At 46.1% G+C, this 14,147-nt stretch overlaps 1 protein-coding gene across 1 annotated transcript in view; it reads right to left on the reverse strand.

The window, feature by feature from the left end:
* The window catches only part of PDE10A (phosphodiesterase 10A), a 305,028-nt gene that overhangs the window by 181,920 nt on the left and 108,961 nt on the right, over nucleotides 1–14,147 (reverse strand). Inside the window, exon 2 of the mRNA XM_047093138.1 lies at nucleotides 2,820–2,948. Within this exon, the coding sequence (XP_046949094.1) occupies nucleotides 2,820–2,948 (129 nt within the window). The remainder of the gene's footprint in view (nucleotides 1–2,819; nucleotides 2,949–14,147) is intronic.

A 14,147-nucleotide genomic window follows, 5' to 3' on the forward strand; every position in this document is an offset into this window, starting at 1 on the left:
CCCTCCTTTGTTCGTTCATTCAAAACGTTCAGAGCGCCCCTCCCCGCGGCATCGGGGGTGCTGCCGGCGAGGGATACACAAGTAACTGCGACTCCCGCGGCCAGTGCCCCCCAGGGGCTCACCGGTACCGTCCGGGGATCACCCTCGACCCAGCAAGGGAAGGCGGCCACGTAAGCCTCGCTCGCTGCCGGCAGATGTGAACGGTCAACACCCGCAAAAACCCCGGACGCTACAGCCGCCCTGGTCACGCAGACCCGGTGCACCGGGAGTACCGCCGCGGGGCAATCGGCCCCCCACTCCGTCTTCAGCTTCTCTGAGCCCCGAACGAGCAAGGCGCTCGATAGAACAGCACGTGCACGAAGGAAGGCCAGCGGTTTGGACAGCGTGACGTCATCGTGACGCCATCGCGACAAAACCGCTTGCAAGCAGCGTGCCAGCCGGACGTGTGAGAAGCAGACGTCATCTGGTATTCACCCATTCGCTTGAATCTGAAATTTCGCAGATGGCCTTTCTCGGAACGGAGTACCGCACCCCTTCACGTGACCTCCCCGTAGTGTAGACCACTTCCACACGAGGCCGGCTTATCCGTGGTTGAAAAATAAGCTACGTGAGCGTTTACCGAGTCCTTGTGCATAAAGCACGGTTTCCCTCCGTCCGCTTTCTCTCACTAAACTGACACAAAGGGAAACGATCCGGACAGGCCCGACTTTCAATAATATTCTTCCAGAACTCCTGTCTCTCACGCTTTCTGTTCCCGGGTCTGGCGTGGAAACAGAAATACCCACCCCCCCCCCCCCCCAAAAGCCCTCTCCACAAAAATGTCCTTCCTCCGAGCATTTCCCACGAAGCCCCTTGGAAGGAGAAGGAGGCCTCGTTGAGGAGAACACAAAATTGTAAAAAGAGCAAGGGCGCGATGGAGAAGAGACACAAGGCTTCAGCCTTAATCCAGAATCACACACAAGACACGAGGACCCGGAACTGGCTTTTAGTAGTTCCGCACACGTGGGCGGGGCTGTCCTCAGGCCACGCCCACAGGGTTAGCCCTAAACCTGGGTTGCCAGGGGCTGCAGGGGCTGCGTCCTGAGTCCCGAGACGGTTCTCCCAGTTGGAAGGGGCGCAGGGGCCCAGCCGCCGGCAGGCAGGCAGGCGTACCATGAAAGGTTCCTTTGTAGTGTTTCCACCCTAAGCTGCGCGCAGCCTGTCTGCAGGGGCCCCACCGCTACAGGGAAGCCCCAGGTCACACGCATTCAGCTTCTCTTGGTTCCTGATCCCAGCAGTGGTCCTGAGCCCTCCGGGGGGCCACCAAGCGAGATGGCCTCTGTGTGAGGACAATTTTGTCTTCAGGTACAAGGGAGCACTGCTTCAGCTCCACTCTGCTATTCTCAATAATCATTTACCTCTTGAGTGGATGTACTCAACAGTGTAAAGTAGTATTTGGATTAACTAATACAGAAAACAGATTTGAAAGACACGGAATGGCACATCCAAATAGTTATAAAAATCTAAGGGTCGTTTAACAACATCACTGTAACACTAAGACGCGACGCAAGATTTGTCATCTTCTGAGCCCTATACTCAATTTCCCATCTCGTAAATATCCCTTATTCTTGCACTATATTATTATCCATCATTATACAGCAAGTTGATGAAATCTGCATCTTTATATGAGGTGCCTTAAACACAACTGAGTCACACGTTCAAAGCGTCAAACATCTCAGACTGCTTCCAAATGTCTGAGGTATGTTATAGCTGAATATGCCACATCAAGCTTTGTTCTCACTATTAAAAGCTGTGATTGTTTTCAAAAAAAAATGCTACGTTCGTTTCTGCAATTTATTTCTATTTCTCTCTCCCTCTCAATCCGCACACACACACAGACTCACGTACATGTACTGTAAATCTAATTTGTGTTTCAATGTCAAAAGCTCTCTTTTGTAAAGGTTTCTTTATTATAAAAACTCTGCAAGAAAATTATAGACACTTTGAAAATTAGAGGAAACTCAGCCCAAGGAGCGTACGAGGGCCACAGATCTAACAGCATAACATCTTAATAATGATCATTTATAAGCTTTACTTACGGCATTCTGTTACACTAAATAAATTTCCAGAAAAAATAGCATATATTTGTTTCTAGCATAAAAGTTCTTCATAGAGTCGAAATCACATGTAATATAAATTTCTACTATAAGAAGAACATTCTGGGAAACACGAAGTCTTATTTGGCCAAATATAAATTCATTTAAAACTATGCCACAATATTCAAATCCAATATATTAACACATGTTCAGCTTGGGAGGAAATTTATTTCACTTCCCATCCCTTTTGAGTCCACATTTCTTTTGTCATAAATATAACAGCATCTTAAGTTCATGAGTGTGAACAAAATGTCTAACGCAAAGTCAAGAGTTCTCTTCCTACTGTGTCCACGTGAAAATTATTTAATGATTTCTCTTTGCAAAATGCAGTAATATAAATACGTTTTTGAAATATAAAGAACATTTGCATAATCATTAATAGCAACTGCTGAACAAAATCAAGGCTAATAGTACCTTCTGCATTTTCAACATGTCATATCCAAATCAATTTTCACAAGTCCTTTGCCAAGTTTTTGTAGCCAAGGATCTTACTTCAGTGGATTTATTTCCTCTCATTCTAACTTCTTTTATCTTTTGAAACACAGTCAAACTTTTACAGAGTTAAAAATGCTAATTCTGTCTACTTTATACTTTCTAGCATGTACTAAACACTCGGTTTTGTTTGTTTGTTTTTGTCACCGTAAACTAGAAAACAATCCCCGCTCGATCCGAATGAGATCTTACCTTCTGGTTTGTTGTTTTTCCTCTTCAGCCATTTTTCTACGGTCTCGGCACTAACGCTCTCAGATACAAACTCATCTAACACCTGGGGATGAAGGGAAAGATACGCCTTCACTTTTTCATCTGTCAGACCTGGGAAAGAATTAAAAAGAGTAACATTAACCTGGATGACACCTCTGTGAGCATCAAACATATAGAAAAATGGCCCGTTATGCTAAGATTGATCTGAAATATAAAAAGAACACAAAGATGTGTACACATACATGGAATATTATCCATCCACAAAGAGGACTTAAGTCCTGATACATGTTACAACACAGGGGAAACCCGAAAACAGTATGGTAAATAAAAAAACCCAAACACCAAGGATAGATATCCTCGGATTCCACTTCTATGAACTACCTAGAACAGGCAAATTCACAGAGACAAAGTAGATTAGGAGTTACCAGGGACTGAGGGAGGGGAGGATGGGGAATTTACTACTTAATCGGTTTCCAGGGAAGGCAAAGTTGTAGAAGGAGACAGAGATCATGGTCACAGTACACACGGGGAGTGTAATTAATGCCAATGAATTATACACTTGCAATGTTCAAAATGGCAAGTTTTAGGTTATGTATATTTTGCCAGTATAAAAAAAAATAGTAAAAATGGCAAAAGTTAAAACTTTAGCAACTTGAAACTACAGACATGGGGCGCCTGGGCAGCTCAGTCGGGTAAGCGTCTGACTTCAGCTCAGGTCATGATCTCACAGTTCACGAGTTCGAGCCCCGCACTGGGCTCTGTGCTGACAGCTCGGAGCCTGGAGCCTGCTTCGGATTCTGTGTCTCCCTCTCTCTGCCCCTCCCTTGCCTGTGCTATGTCTCTCTCTCTCTCTCTCAAAAATAAATAAACATTAAAAAACATTTTTTTTAAGCTACAGGCGTTACATCACGTTACACAGCTGCTTTCCAACAGCACCTTTCAGTGTGTACTTGGGCCGGCACTGTGCTCCCGTGCTGTGCAGGGAAGCCTCACCAAGCACTCAGATCTTTCTGGAAATAGTAACCACTGCTTTCAATACTCAAGGTGAGTGAGACTCAAGGAGGGGAAGTGAACAGGAGAATATAATACTGGTGCGGTTGAGGTGCTAAAAAGGTGTTCGCGGCACAAACTCACGTCTTTCGTTGTTGGCGGCACAAAGTATCCTTTCTCTCGGGCACGGAATCCAATGGTATTAACAACAATCAGCTCAGGATGATCAACTGTTCCCTGCTATTCCATGTTATGTGGTCAGTGTCAGTGAAATCAATTTTCGGTCTGATAACAACTGTTGAATATACACACGGGATTTTCAGGCCAAGTGCTTTTGCACATTTTCATGCTGAACACACAAAATCGTGTGTTGTGAGACTGGTGCTTCGTGCTGGTACGCCATTCATCAGCCAACTCCAAATCACAGACAGGCTGTCAATAATTGTAAATCTGTGACGGCAATTATTTTTCACTACCGTGTCCCCTCTGTGAATTACTCAATAAATTACCATCCTTAGGGACAGTCAGATAGAAAAGGAAATAGAAAATTGTACTTTCAGTTGACCAAAAGAAGAAAAGGAAGCATATCCTTATGACTCCAGGGAATAAGCTGCCTGTTCCCGACATCAGACCAGCCACAGAATTAACATGTGTTAATTAATTCTGCCGGGGACTAAAGTCACAACCCCTACGATGCTTCGATGCTTCGAGAGAATGGTATAGTCGAGAAGGCAAATAATTTCTTCAATGAATTCACTACTAAAACAGTCAATTTACGCTACAGACAGATGGATAGCTACGGATGTATAATTACACAGTTGTATTAGACAAAAGAAAACTCTGACCCTGTCTGGCCAGGGGGCAAAAGAGTCCCCGTTGTGTAAAATTCAGTTTGAGAAGTTCTACCAGGTGCTGAAGATAAGACTCAATAAAGTGAGAGGGGGCTCTCCTGACAGAATAAATCACAGTCCCCAGGTACAAAAGGCACAGGACGTTGAAGTAAACTGACGGCTGACTTGACCTCCAAGAAGACAGACAATGCAAATTTCACACTCTCTTCAACGGTGTCCTTTGGTCCTTCACAGCGGTTCATGTCTGACACTTGATTCCTTCCTAAAACTTCATCACTTTTGTGACTGTTCTTGTCCCAACTTCCTATCTGCTCCTTACTTCAGCTTTCTCCTCGCTCATCTAGGACGATGACAGCAAAATGTGAAGCAGGAACCCTAATGTATTTTTGATCTCTGGTCCCTGGACATTCTTCCATCTGGACTCGAAACGAAGTGAGTCACCTCCATCCCCTTCTTCCCAAAGTGGTTTCAACTCTCAGCTCTCCTCTTTTCTGCTGCCAGTGCTCCCCAGTGTCCCAGAGACCCAGGCCGGAAATAGAAAGTCGGCACTGACTCATTCTCCTGGTGGTCTCCGTTCATCTTACTGCACTACGATACCCATCCTGTTTGCCATCTTGCGTATGACATTAAAGGGCTTGTGTCTGGGGCGCCTGGGTGGCGCAGTCGGTTAAGCGTCCGACTTCAGCCAGGTCACGATCTCGCGGTCCGGGAGTTCGAGCCCCGCGTCAGGCTCTGGGCTGATGGCTCGGAGCCTGGAGCCTGTTTCCCATTCTGTGTCTCCCTCTCTCTCTCTACCCCTCCCCCGTTCATGCTCTGTCTCTCTCTGTCCCAAAAATAAATAAAAAACGTTGAAAAAAAAATTAAAAAAAAAATAAATAAATAAATAAAGGGCTTGTGTCTAAAACATACAAAGAACACTTACAACTCGACAAGAAGAAAACAGGCAACCCAATTAAAACTGAGTCGAGATCTGAACAGACATTTCATCGGAAAAGATACAGATACGATAAATAAGCACATGAAAAGATGCCCATCTGTCCTTCGTGAAGTGAGGTTAAAAGTGAGATCCCACTATATACACCTGTGAGAATGGCTAACGTTGGACTATCATTTTTGGCAAGGATACGGGGCACTGACATTCCTCATTCGCTGCTGGTGAGAATGCAAAACGGGAATGACTTTGGAAGACTGGCAGCTTCTTTACAAAGCCAGATACGATCTTAGCGTGTGACCTGGCACCCACACTACTAGGTGCTTAGCCGGCTGACCTGACACTTACGTCCCCACAAAACCTGCGTGTGAACGCGGACAGCAGCTTTATTCACCGCCATCCCGAATGGAAGGTGCCGAAACGGTCTTGCAGCAGGGCAGTGGACACACAAGCTGTGGCGCCTCCGCACAATGAGATATTATTTATATTAAAGAGAAAATGTGCCAACGAGCCACGAAAAAATATGGATTAGGCTTCGACGCGTATTGCTAAGTGCAAAGGACTAGTGCGCAAAGGCCGCGTGTTGTGTAATTCTAATTATACGATGCTGTGGAAAAGGCCAAACTACAGCCGGAGAGAACAGAGAGACCCACGGCTGCCAGGGCTGTAGGGAAGGGAGAAAGACGCACACGGCATCTCTGCGGGTGAGAAAACTACCCCACATGACCCTCTGATGGTGAGGAAGGGCGTATTCATCAGAACTCACAGGTGTAGTAAAATTTTAAGAAAACACTGGGAAAAGTCAGGCTGTCTAATGGGAGGCAGCATACGGCCAAAGAATCTGAATGCATTACAAATGTATGAAACCACCTCAGCAAAGGAAGAGGGGGGATAAGGTGCTGAGCTAAGTAACTTGAGAAATGAGCGGAGTCTGTAAGACTAAAAGCAAAAGAAATTCCACGGAGTGCATGTACTCGAGTTGATCGAGTAGAATTTAACAATTCTCACACCACGAGTCATTTATCCCGGAACTGAACAATTAAATAAGTGCATGGTGGGAATGAGGCTTCTCAGCGGTAGAGTAAGCAAGAGGAGGAGTCTAGAATGATCTATGGGATAACGGATTAGAGTTCGACACATCAGTATGGACTCCTATTTAAATTAACACAGGCAGAGATGCTTACACATTCAAATACTGGTAGGTAGGCTCTATATACACTCAGGTCAGTAGACATACGTCCATTTGCTCGTTAGGTTAGCTGAGAGGGCCTAGAAGCAACAATAAGCCAGTACCCACAAGTTCACGTAGCACCCAGATCTTTGCTTCTAATACCACTCCCCAATAAAAGGAACCACAGCTCCTTGGAGAAATGGCCGAGTCTAGGAGCAGTGCACAAGATACGGAAGATGAGCCGTCAAGTAAGGGAGTTATACGCAAAACGATGGGGTATGTCAAGGATACAAAAGCTGATTGAAAGAGTCCCCAGTTATTAAAACGGGGAGCCATTTGAGTAGCAAAATAAAGCCATGGATGATAATCCAAAGAGTGAAATAATAACCCTTCCTAGAGGCTGAATGTTTGTGTGCCATCCTCCAAACTCCTGTGTTAAAACCCTAATTGCCAAAGGTGATGGCGCTAGTGGGTGGGGCCTCCGCGAAATGCCTCAGCCATGAGGGTGGGACCTCATGAACGGGATTCTCGCTTCCTAAGAGGCTCCAGAGACCCCTGGACTCTTTCCACCGCGCGCAGATACACGAAGTCCGTGACCTGAAAGCAGGCCCTCACCCAACCAAGCAGGTGCCATGACCTGAGACTTCCAGCCTCAGAACTGTAGGCAATACATTTCTGTTGTCTAGACGCCACCCGGTCTGTGGTATCATAGCAGCCTGAATGGACTAAGACGGCCCCAGAGTCCATGCTGATATAAATAAATGACTGAATAAATAAACAGAGAAGAACAAATAACCACTCAGAAGAATTCCAAACAATCTACGTAGACACTGCCCTTCAGGAGGCAGAGGATAACTCCCCACTCCTTGACTCTTCTTTTGTATAAATTACTCAAAACTAAATTTTTTTTTTTAATTTTTTTTTTCAACGTTTATTTATTTTTGGGACAGAGAGAGACAGAGCATGAACAGGGGAGGGGCAGAGAGAGAGGGAGACACAGAACCAGAAACAGGCTCCAGGCTCTGAGCCATCAGCCCAGAGCCCGACGCGGGGCTCGAACTCACGGACCGCGAGATCGTGACCTGGCTGCAGTCGGACGCTTAACCGACTGCGCCACCCAGGCGCCCCAAAACTAAATTTTTAAAGATCAGTTGAGTCATAAATGAGTTACGGCGTCTAAGTAAACATCTAGGCTAAAAAAGTTCATCAAATCCTGTATTCAATTACGGAGAAGGAATGACAGGTCACACACGCCGTTTTGGCTGGAAATGCCATTTAGGATTCCAAAGAGTATCACCTGGCTTTACCTCTCAAAGGTCTCAAAAAATCGGAGTACAATTTTCTTCCCAAATTACCAATCACATCTCATGAAAATAACTACCTCCTTCAGCAAGAGGGGCATCATGGTAGCGGGAGGCATTATGGCCTGGCGATCAAAAGTACGGGCACAACTTAGCTTCCTTTTCTCACCTGCTGACCCGGGCAAAGTGCCTCACCTCTCAGCCTGGCTTCCTATTTGCACGGGAATGAGATTCAAATGGGAATGGGAATAATAACAGAATCTACCTCATGGGTCATTACAACAACTCAATAACATAATCAATTCACAGACACCATTTCTGCCCGGTCCATTCAAGAACGGTACCAAAAATGATGTTTTTTTTACCTGTATGAAGCCAATGTTTACATTTGTCTAGAGGCTCTAATCACAGGTTTGTAACGTTTCATTTCTCTACCATTAAAACTCCAGATTTTCTAAAACTTCCATTTTTTACAGTATTTTACTTTTAGGTAATCTCTACACGCACCGTGGGGCTCGAACCCACACCCTGAGATCAAGAGTTGCACGCTCCAACTGAGCCAGCCAGGCACCCCTAAACTTCCATTTTTATCGTAGCATTTAATGTATACTCCAGGCCCTTAGCCATCAAAAGCAACCTCCCTCACTTTTTTTCTAACGTTTTATCCACCTTTACTTGCTATCAACATCCAATTTTGCAAAGAACCTTCGGGCCAACACAGGACCAACCCAGAATAAGATACGGAAATAACAACTCCCCACTCTTGGAAAGTGGTACATGTATGGATGTTTTTGTTTGGTTTCTGACTTTGGTTTAATGTTTCCATAGCTTCCCATGGCCTGTACGTTCCGCTTATGTCAAAAAAAAAATTATTGTTTTTTATTTGTTTGCTTTTGTTTTTTTGCGAATAAACCCAGTGAAAGCCAGAAGGTTAGACCAGGGCGGTCCTTAGCACACAGTAGCATCCAACGATTACAAATTTGCCACCAAAACTCCACACGAGGAATCCCACAGATTACAAGTAACATGCAATTTTTTTTTAATATTTTTTTTCAACGTTTATTTATTTTTGGGACAGAGAGAGACAGAGCATGAACGGGGGAGGGGCAGAGAGAGAGGGAGACACAGAATCGGAAACAGGCTCCAGGCTCCGAGCCATCAGCCCAGAGCCTGACGCGGGGCTCGAACTCCCGGACCGCGAGATCGTGACCTGGCTGAAGTCGGACGCTTAACCGACTGCGCCACCCAGGCGCCCCAAGTAACGTGCAACTTTGAAACAACGTACATAAAAAATACTTCACGGGGCGCCTGGGTGGCTCAGCGGGTTAAGCAAGCAAAGCTTGATTTCAGCCCGGGTCACGACCACGTTTGTAAGACGGGGCCCCAAGTCCGGCCCTGCGATGACAGTGTGGAGCCTGCTTGGGATTCTCCGGCAGGGGTGCTGAGGGGCAGAGGTTGGGGCAGGGGTGCAGACAGAAGGGGAAGCACAAAGACCCTGACACACTGAACGTGCGCACGGAGTTAGAGACCGCTGGATGAATTTCCTTATTTCCATACCGCCCACCGAAGACGCCACGAAGGATTGCAACCTAAACAAAACCAACGCGAAAACAGCAGAGTGGGTCATGGAACGGTGAGCTGGAGCACTGAACCTGAAGGCAGGTAACAAAGAGCAAAACAAAGACTGATAAGGAGATTTGTAAAGACAGTCGATTCCGTGGCCGGTGGTAACTGAGCCAACAACCTGAGGAACAGATAAGGAACAGCTTTCTTTCGGTGCCGAGTAACTCTTCTCAAGAAACAGACACACAGGTAGAAGCCACAGGGATTCCTCCTACTTCGGTATTTTATTAGGGGACCACAGGGTGATAACGAAAAGGATTAGCTTCGCCGTGTTTCCGTCAGTGGTAATGCAGAGTATCAGGGACGAAATGCTAAGATCAGTCCCATTCATTCTTCATCTTTTTTTAAACCCAGTACAAACACTACTTTCCTTCATCTCAGCAGAAATCTCACGAGCCTCTCGTCGTACCACCCTTTTGGTTACTGCTGTCTGCAACCTACAAGTTCAGTTTTTTCCAATGGAGACTCCGTATCCGTGTGTGTGCGCGTGTGCGCCCGTGCACACACTCACACACACACACACACACACACAACCACACGAAAACACATAATGGGCTCTCATGTCCTCAACACCCAGCTTCAACAATAATCAACTCGTAGCCAATATTTTCCATCTGTGCCCCCCACCCACTCTCTTCTCATATAATTTTGAAACAATCTCATGCATCATTTCAGTACGTTCATAGATGTCAACGTCTATCTCTGAAAAACAACTATTCTAACCACGAATGTTATTATCACACGCATGGAGATATTAGTCATTATTTTTAATACCACCGACATCCAGATGTTGAAGTTCCTATTTTTCACTGTTTGTTTTAAGTAGCTTAAATGAACCCAGACCTTGGTAAGGTCTATATGCTACAGTTGGAGTTCTTTGGTATTTTCCCGAGGTCTCTCTTATCCCATCTGTTTTGTTGTCCCCATTATAATTTATTATTGAAGAAAACACATCTTTTGTTCTATGCTTTTCTACAGTCTGTGTTTATCTCACTGTGCCCCTATGGTGGTGTTTACGATGTTTATCTGCTCTTTGCGTTTCCTGAAAACTGAAGTTAGATCTAGAGACAAACTGAGGTTCAACTTGGGGAGGGAGGGGTGCGGGGGGGGGCAAGTTTCAAAGTGGTGCTGTGCTCTTCTGTCAAAAGGCTTATACCGTCTGGCTGTCTCTCTCTGTCTGCGACATTAGCAGCATCTATGATCCAAGAGTTACTAATTGGTTAGGGCTTGAAAACGGTGATTTCCTAATCCTGTAATGCGTTCTTCACTTATTAACTGAAATATCACAAAGAGAAACGGCACCTTGTTAACTATTCAGTTTGTATAAACAAGACTGGGTAAATGCTTAATTTGTTCCCCTTTATTTACAATTTTCACAGGGAATTGGTTCAGTAGCAATCTCTTGTAGGTGAGCAACTAACAAAAATAGTATTAGTACGAAATCACAGATTTGAAAACATCTGATCTGTTTCTTCAGCTGTAGTTACAGGCCTAAGTTGGAGAGACCGAGGTTTGGTTCCAGACCGCCACAACAAAGCAAATATCTCAACCTCGACGGCTGCTGACCGATCAGTGGTGGACACTGGCCGATCAGAGCGGTGCACGCTGAAGCCTAGGGCGCTGGTGTCCATTTCAAATGTAAAACAAGATAACAACGAACTTGAACTCTTCCTTTCACAGACGATTTTTCTGCAGCACACGATTCTGTTTAATAGCATTCTACCCACAGAACTTCTTTCAAAATTTGAGTCAATCCTGGGGCGCCTGGGTGGCTCAGTGGGTTAAGCGTCCAACTCCGGCTCAGGTCACGATCTTGGGGTTCATGAGTTCGAGCCCCGCGTCGGGCTCTGTGCTGACAGCTCGGAGCCTGGAGCCTGCTTCGGATTCTGTGTCTCCCTCTCTCTCTGCCCCTCCCCTGCTCACGCTGTCTCTCCCGGTCTCTCAAAAATAAACAAATAAATAAATGTAAACAACAACAACAACAACAACAAGAAACATTTGAGTCAATCCTCTCAAACCTGCCGCTGCTTTATCAACTAAGTTTATAGCATATTCGAAATCCTGTTGTTGTTTCAACAGCCTTCACAGCATCTTCACCAGGCGCAGGGTCCATCTCAAGAAACCACTTTCTTTGTTCATCCGTAAGAAGTAACTCCTCATCCGTTCAAGTTTCATCATGACACTCCAGCCACTTAGTCCCATCTTTAGGCTCTGCTTCTAATCCTAGTTTTCTTGCTATTTCCACCATAGCTGCAGTCACCGCCTCCACTGAAGTCTTGAACCCCTCAAAGTCCTCTATGAGGGTTGGATCAACTTCTTCCAAACTCCATTAAATACCAGTATCAGACTGGTATTCTGATCTCTTCTCATGAACTATGAATACTCTTCATGGCGTCTAGAATGGTGAATCCTTTCCACGGGGTTTTTAGTTTACTTTGCCCACATCCATCAGAGGAATCACTATCTACGGCAGCTATAGCCTTAGGAAGTGTATTTCTTTCTTTCTTTCTCTTTCTTTTTCTCTTTCTTTCTTTCTGTCTTTCTTTCTCTTTCTTTTTCTCTTTCTTTTTCTTTCTCTTTCTTTCTCTTTCTTTGTCTTTCTTTCTTTCTTTCTTTCTTTAACGTTCATTTGTTTTTGAGAGACAGAGAAACAGATAGGGCACGAGCAGGGAAGGGGCAGAGAGAGAGAGGGAGACACAGAATCCGAAGCAGGCTCCAGGCTCTGAGCTGTCAGCACAGAGCCCGACACCGGGCTCAAACTCACGAACTGGGAGATCATGACCTGAGCCGAAGTCAGACGCTTAACCAACTGAGCCACCCAGGCACCCCGGAAATATATTTCTTAAATAGTAAGACTCGAGGGTCAAAACTACTCCTTGATCCATGGGCTGCAGGACGGATGCTGGATTAGCAGGCACGAAAACAACATTCCTCTGGCTGTCCATCTCCATCAGAGCTCTTGGGTGACCAGGCACATTATCAACGAGCAGTCCTATTTTTTAAAAAATCTTTCTCTGAGCAGCAGGCTTAAAGTATTCAGTAAACCATGTTGCAAACAGACGTGCTGCCATTCAGGTTTCATGGCTCCATTTGTAGAACGTAAGGCAAAGCAGGTCCGTACATTCTGAAGGGCCCTACTGATGAAGTGGAGAAGCAGGAAAATGTTCACCGTCAGTCCAGAAGGCTGACCTATGGCCTGCACAGGTCCCGGAAGGATCAGATACACCCTGGCGGCTACATTCTTAAAGCGTCTCATGACTGCCTGTCCAACAGCCTCACCGATAGTTCACATCAAACTGACAAGCACCTGGGAAATCTTGCAAAAGCGGTTTTACAAGTAGAAATTCAAAAAACCATTTACGATCTAATACCTCCCGCGCGTCCTCTCCCACTCGAGCATGTAACCACCAGCTTCACGCGGCCAAGGCAGCTCTTTCTCCCTGTAGGTCCTGTCTTCATGCTACTTAAATTAACTTCCTAAGCTGCACCCTACAACGTTTGTTTATTTTTGGGACAGAGGGAGATAGAGCATGAGCAGGGGAGGGGCAGAGAGAGAGACACAGAATCGGAAGCAGGCTCCAGGCTCCGAGCTGTCAGCACAGAGCCCAAGGTGGGGCTCGAACCCACGAACCGCGAGATCATGACCTGAGCCGAAGTTGGATGTTCAACCGACGGAGCCACCCAGGCGCCCCCCTAAACTGCACCCTGAAATGTCGTAAGGATTCTTTCCTGAGACACCTGGGTGGCTCTGTCGGTTAAGCATCCGACTCTTGATTTCAGCTCAGGTCAGGAGCTCACACTTGCCCGAGTTTGAGGCCCCGGGTCAGGCTCTGCACAGAGCCCACGTGACAGCCTCCCTGTCTCTGCCCCCCCCGCCCCCCGCACTCTGTCTCTTTCACAATAAATAAATAAACTTAAAAAAAACCACAAAACTCTTTCCTGACCTTCTTGAGCATCAGGCTCAACGGAAACGCAACACTATGGTTTCTGGAACAGTAAACGGGCATCGGCCTGAAGCTGGGCACCGACTTCTTTCAGCTACAACAGTCCACGATGGCATCTGCCTCCAACAGAAGGCACTTTTGTCTACATTGAAAATCTAGACTTAGCGTAGCCACCTTCATCAATCATCTCCGCTCCATCTTCGGGATGATTTGCCGCCTCACCTGGACCTCTGATGTCACGGAGGCGGCTCGTTTGCCGACGCCTCATGCACCGATCCTTCCAGCGTCAGACTCTCCTCCTGCAGCTTCCTCACCTCTCTCGGCCTTCAGCAAAGTCCGGAGAATTAAGGCCTTGCTCTGGGCCGGTCTCGGCTTAGGGGAAACAGGGCTCACTTCATCTATCCAGGCTACGAGAACTTTCTCCATTTCAGCAATAAGGCTGCTTCGCTTGCGTATCATTTGCGCGTTCATTGGAGCAGCACTCTTAGTTTCATCCAAG

This window comes from Lynx rufus, unplaced genomic scaffold (genome assembly GCF_022079265.1).
Source record: "Lynx rufus isolate CCGP_SWC_20201006 ecotype Redwood Valley unplaced genomic scaffold, mLynRuf1.p SCAF_32, whole genome shotgun sequence".
Classification (NCBI taxonomy): domain Eukaryota; kingdom Metazoa; phylum Chordata; class Mammalia; order Carnivora; family Felidae; genus Lynx; species Lynx rufus.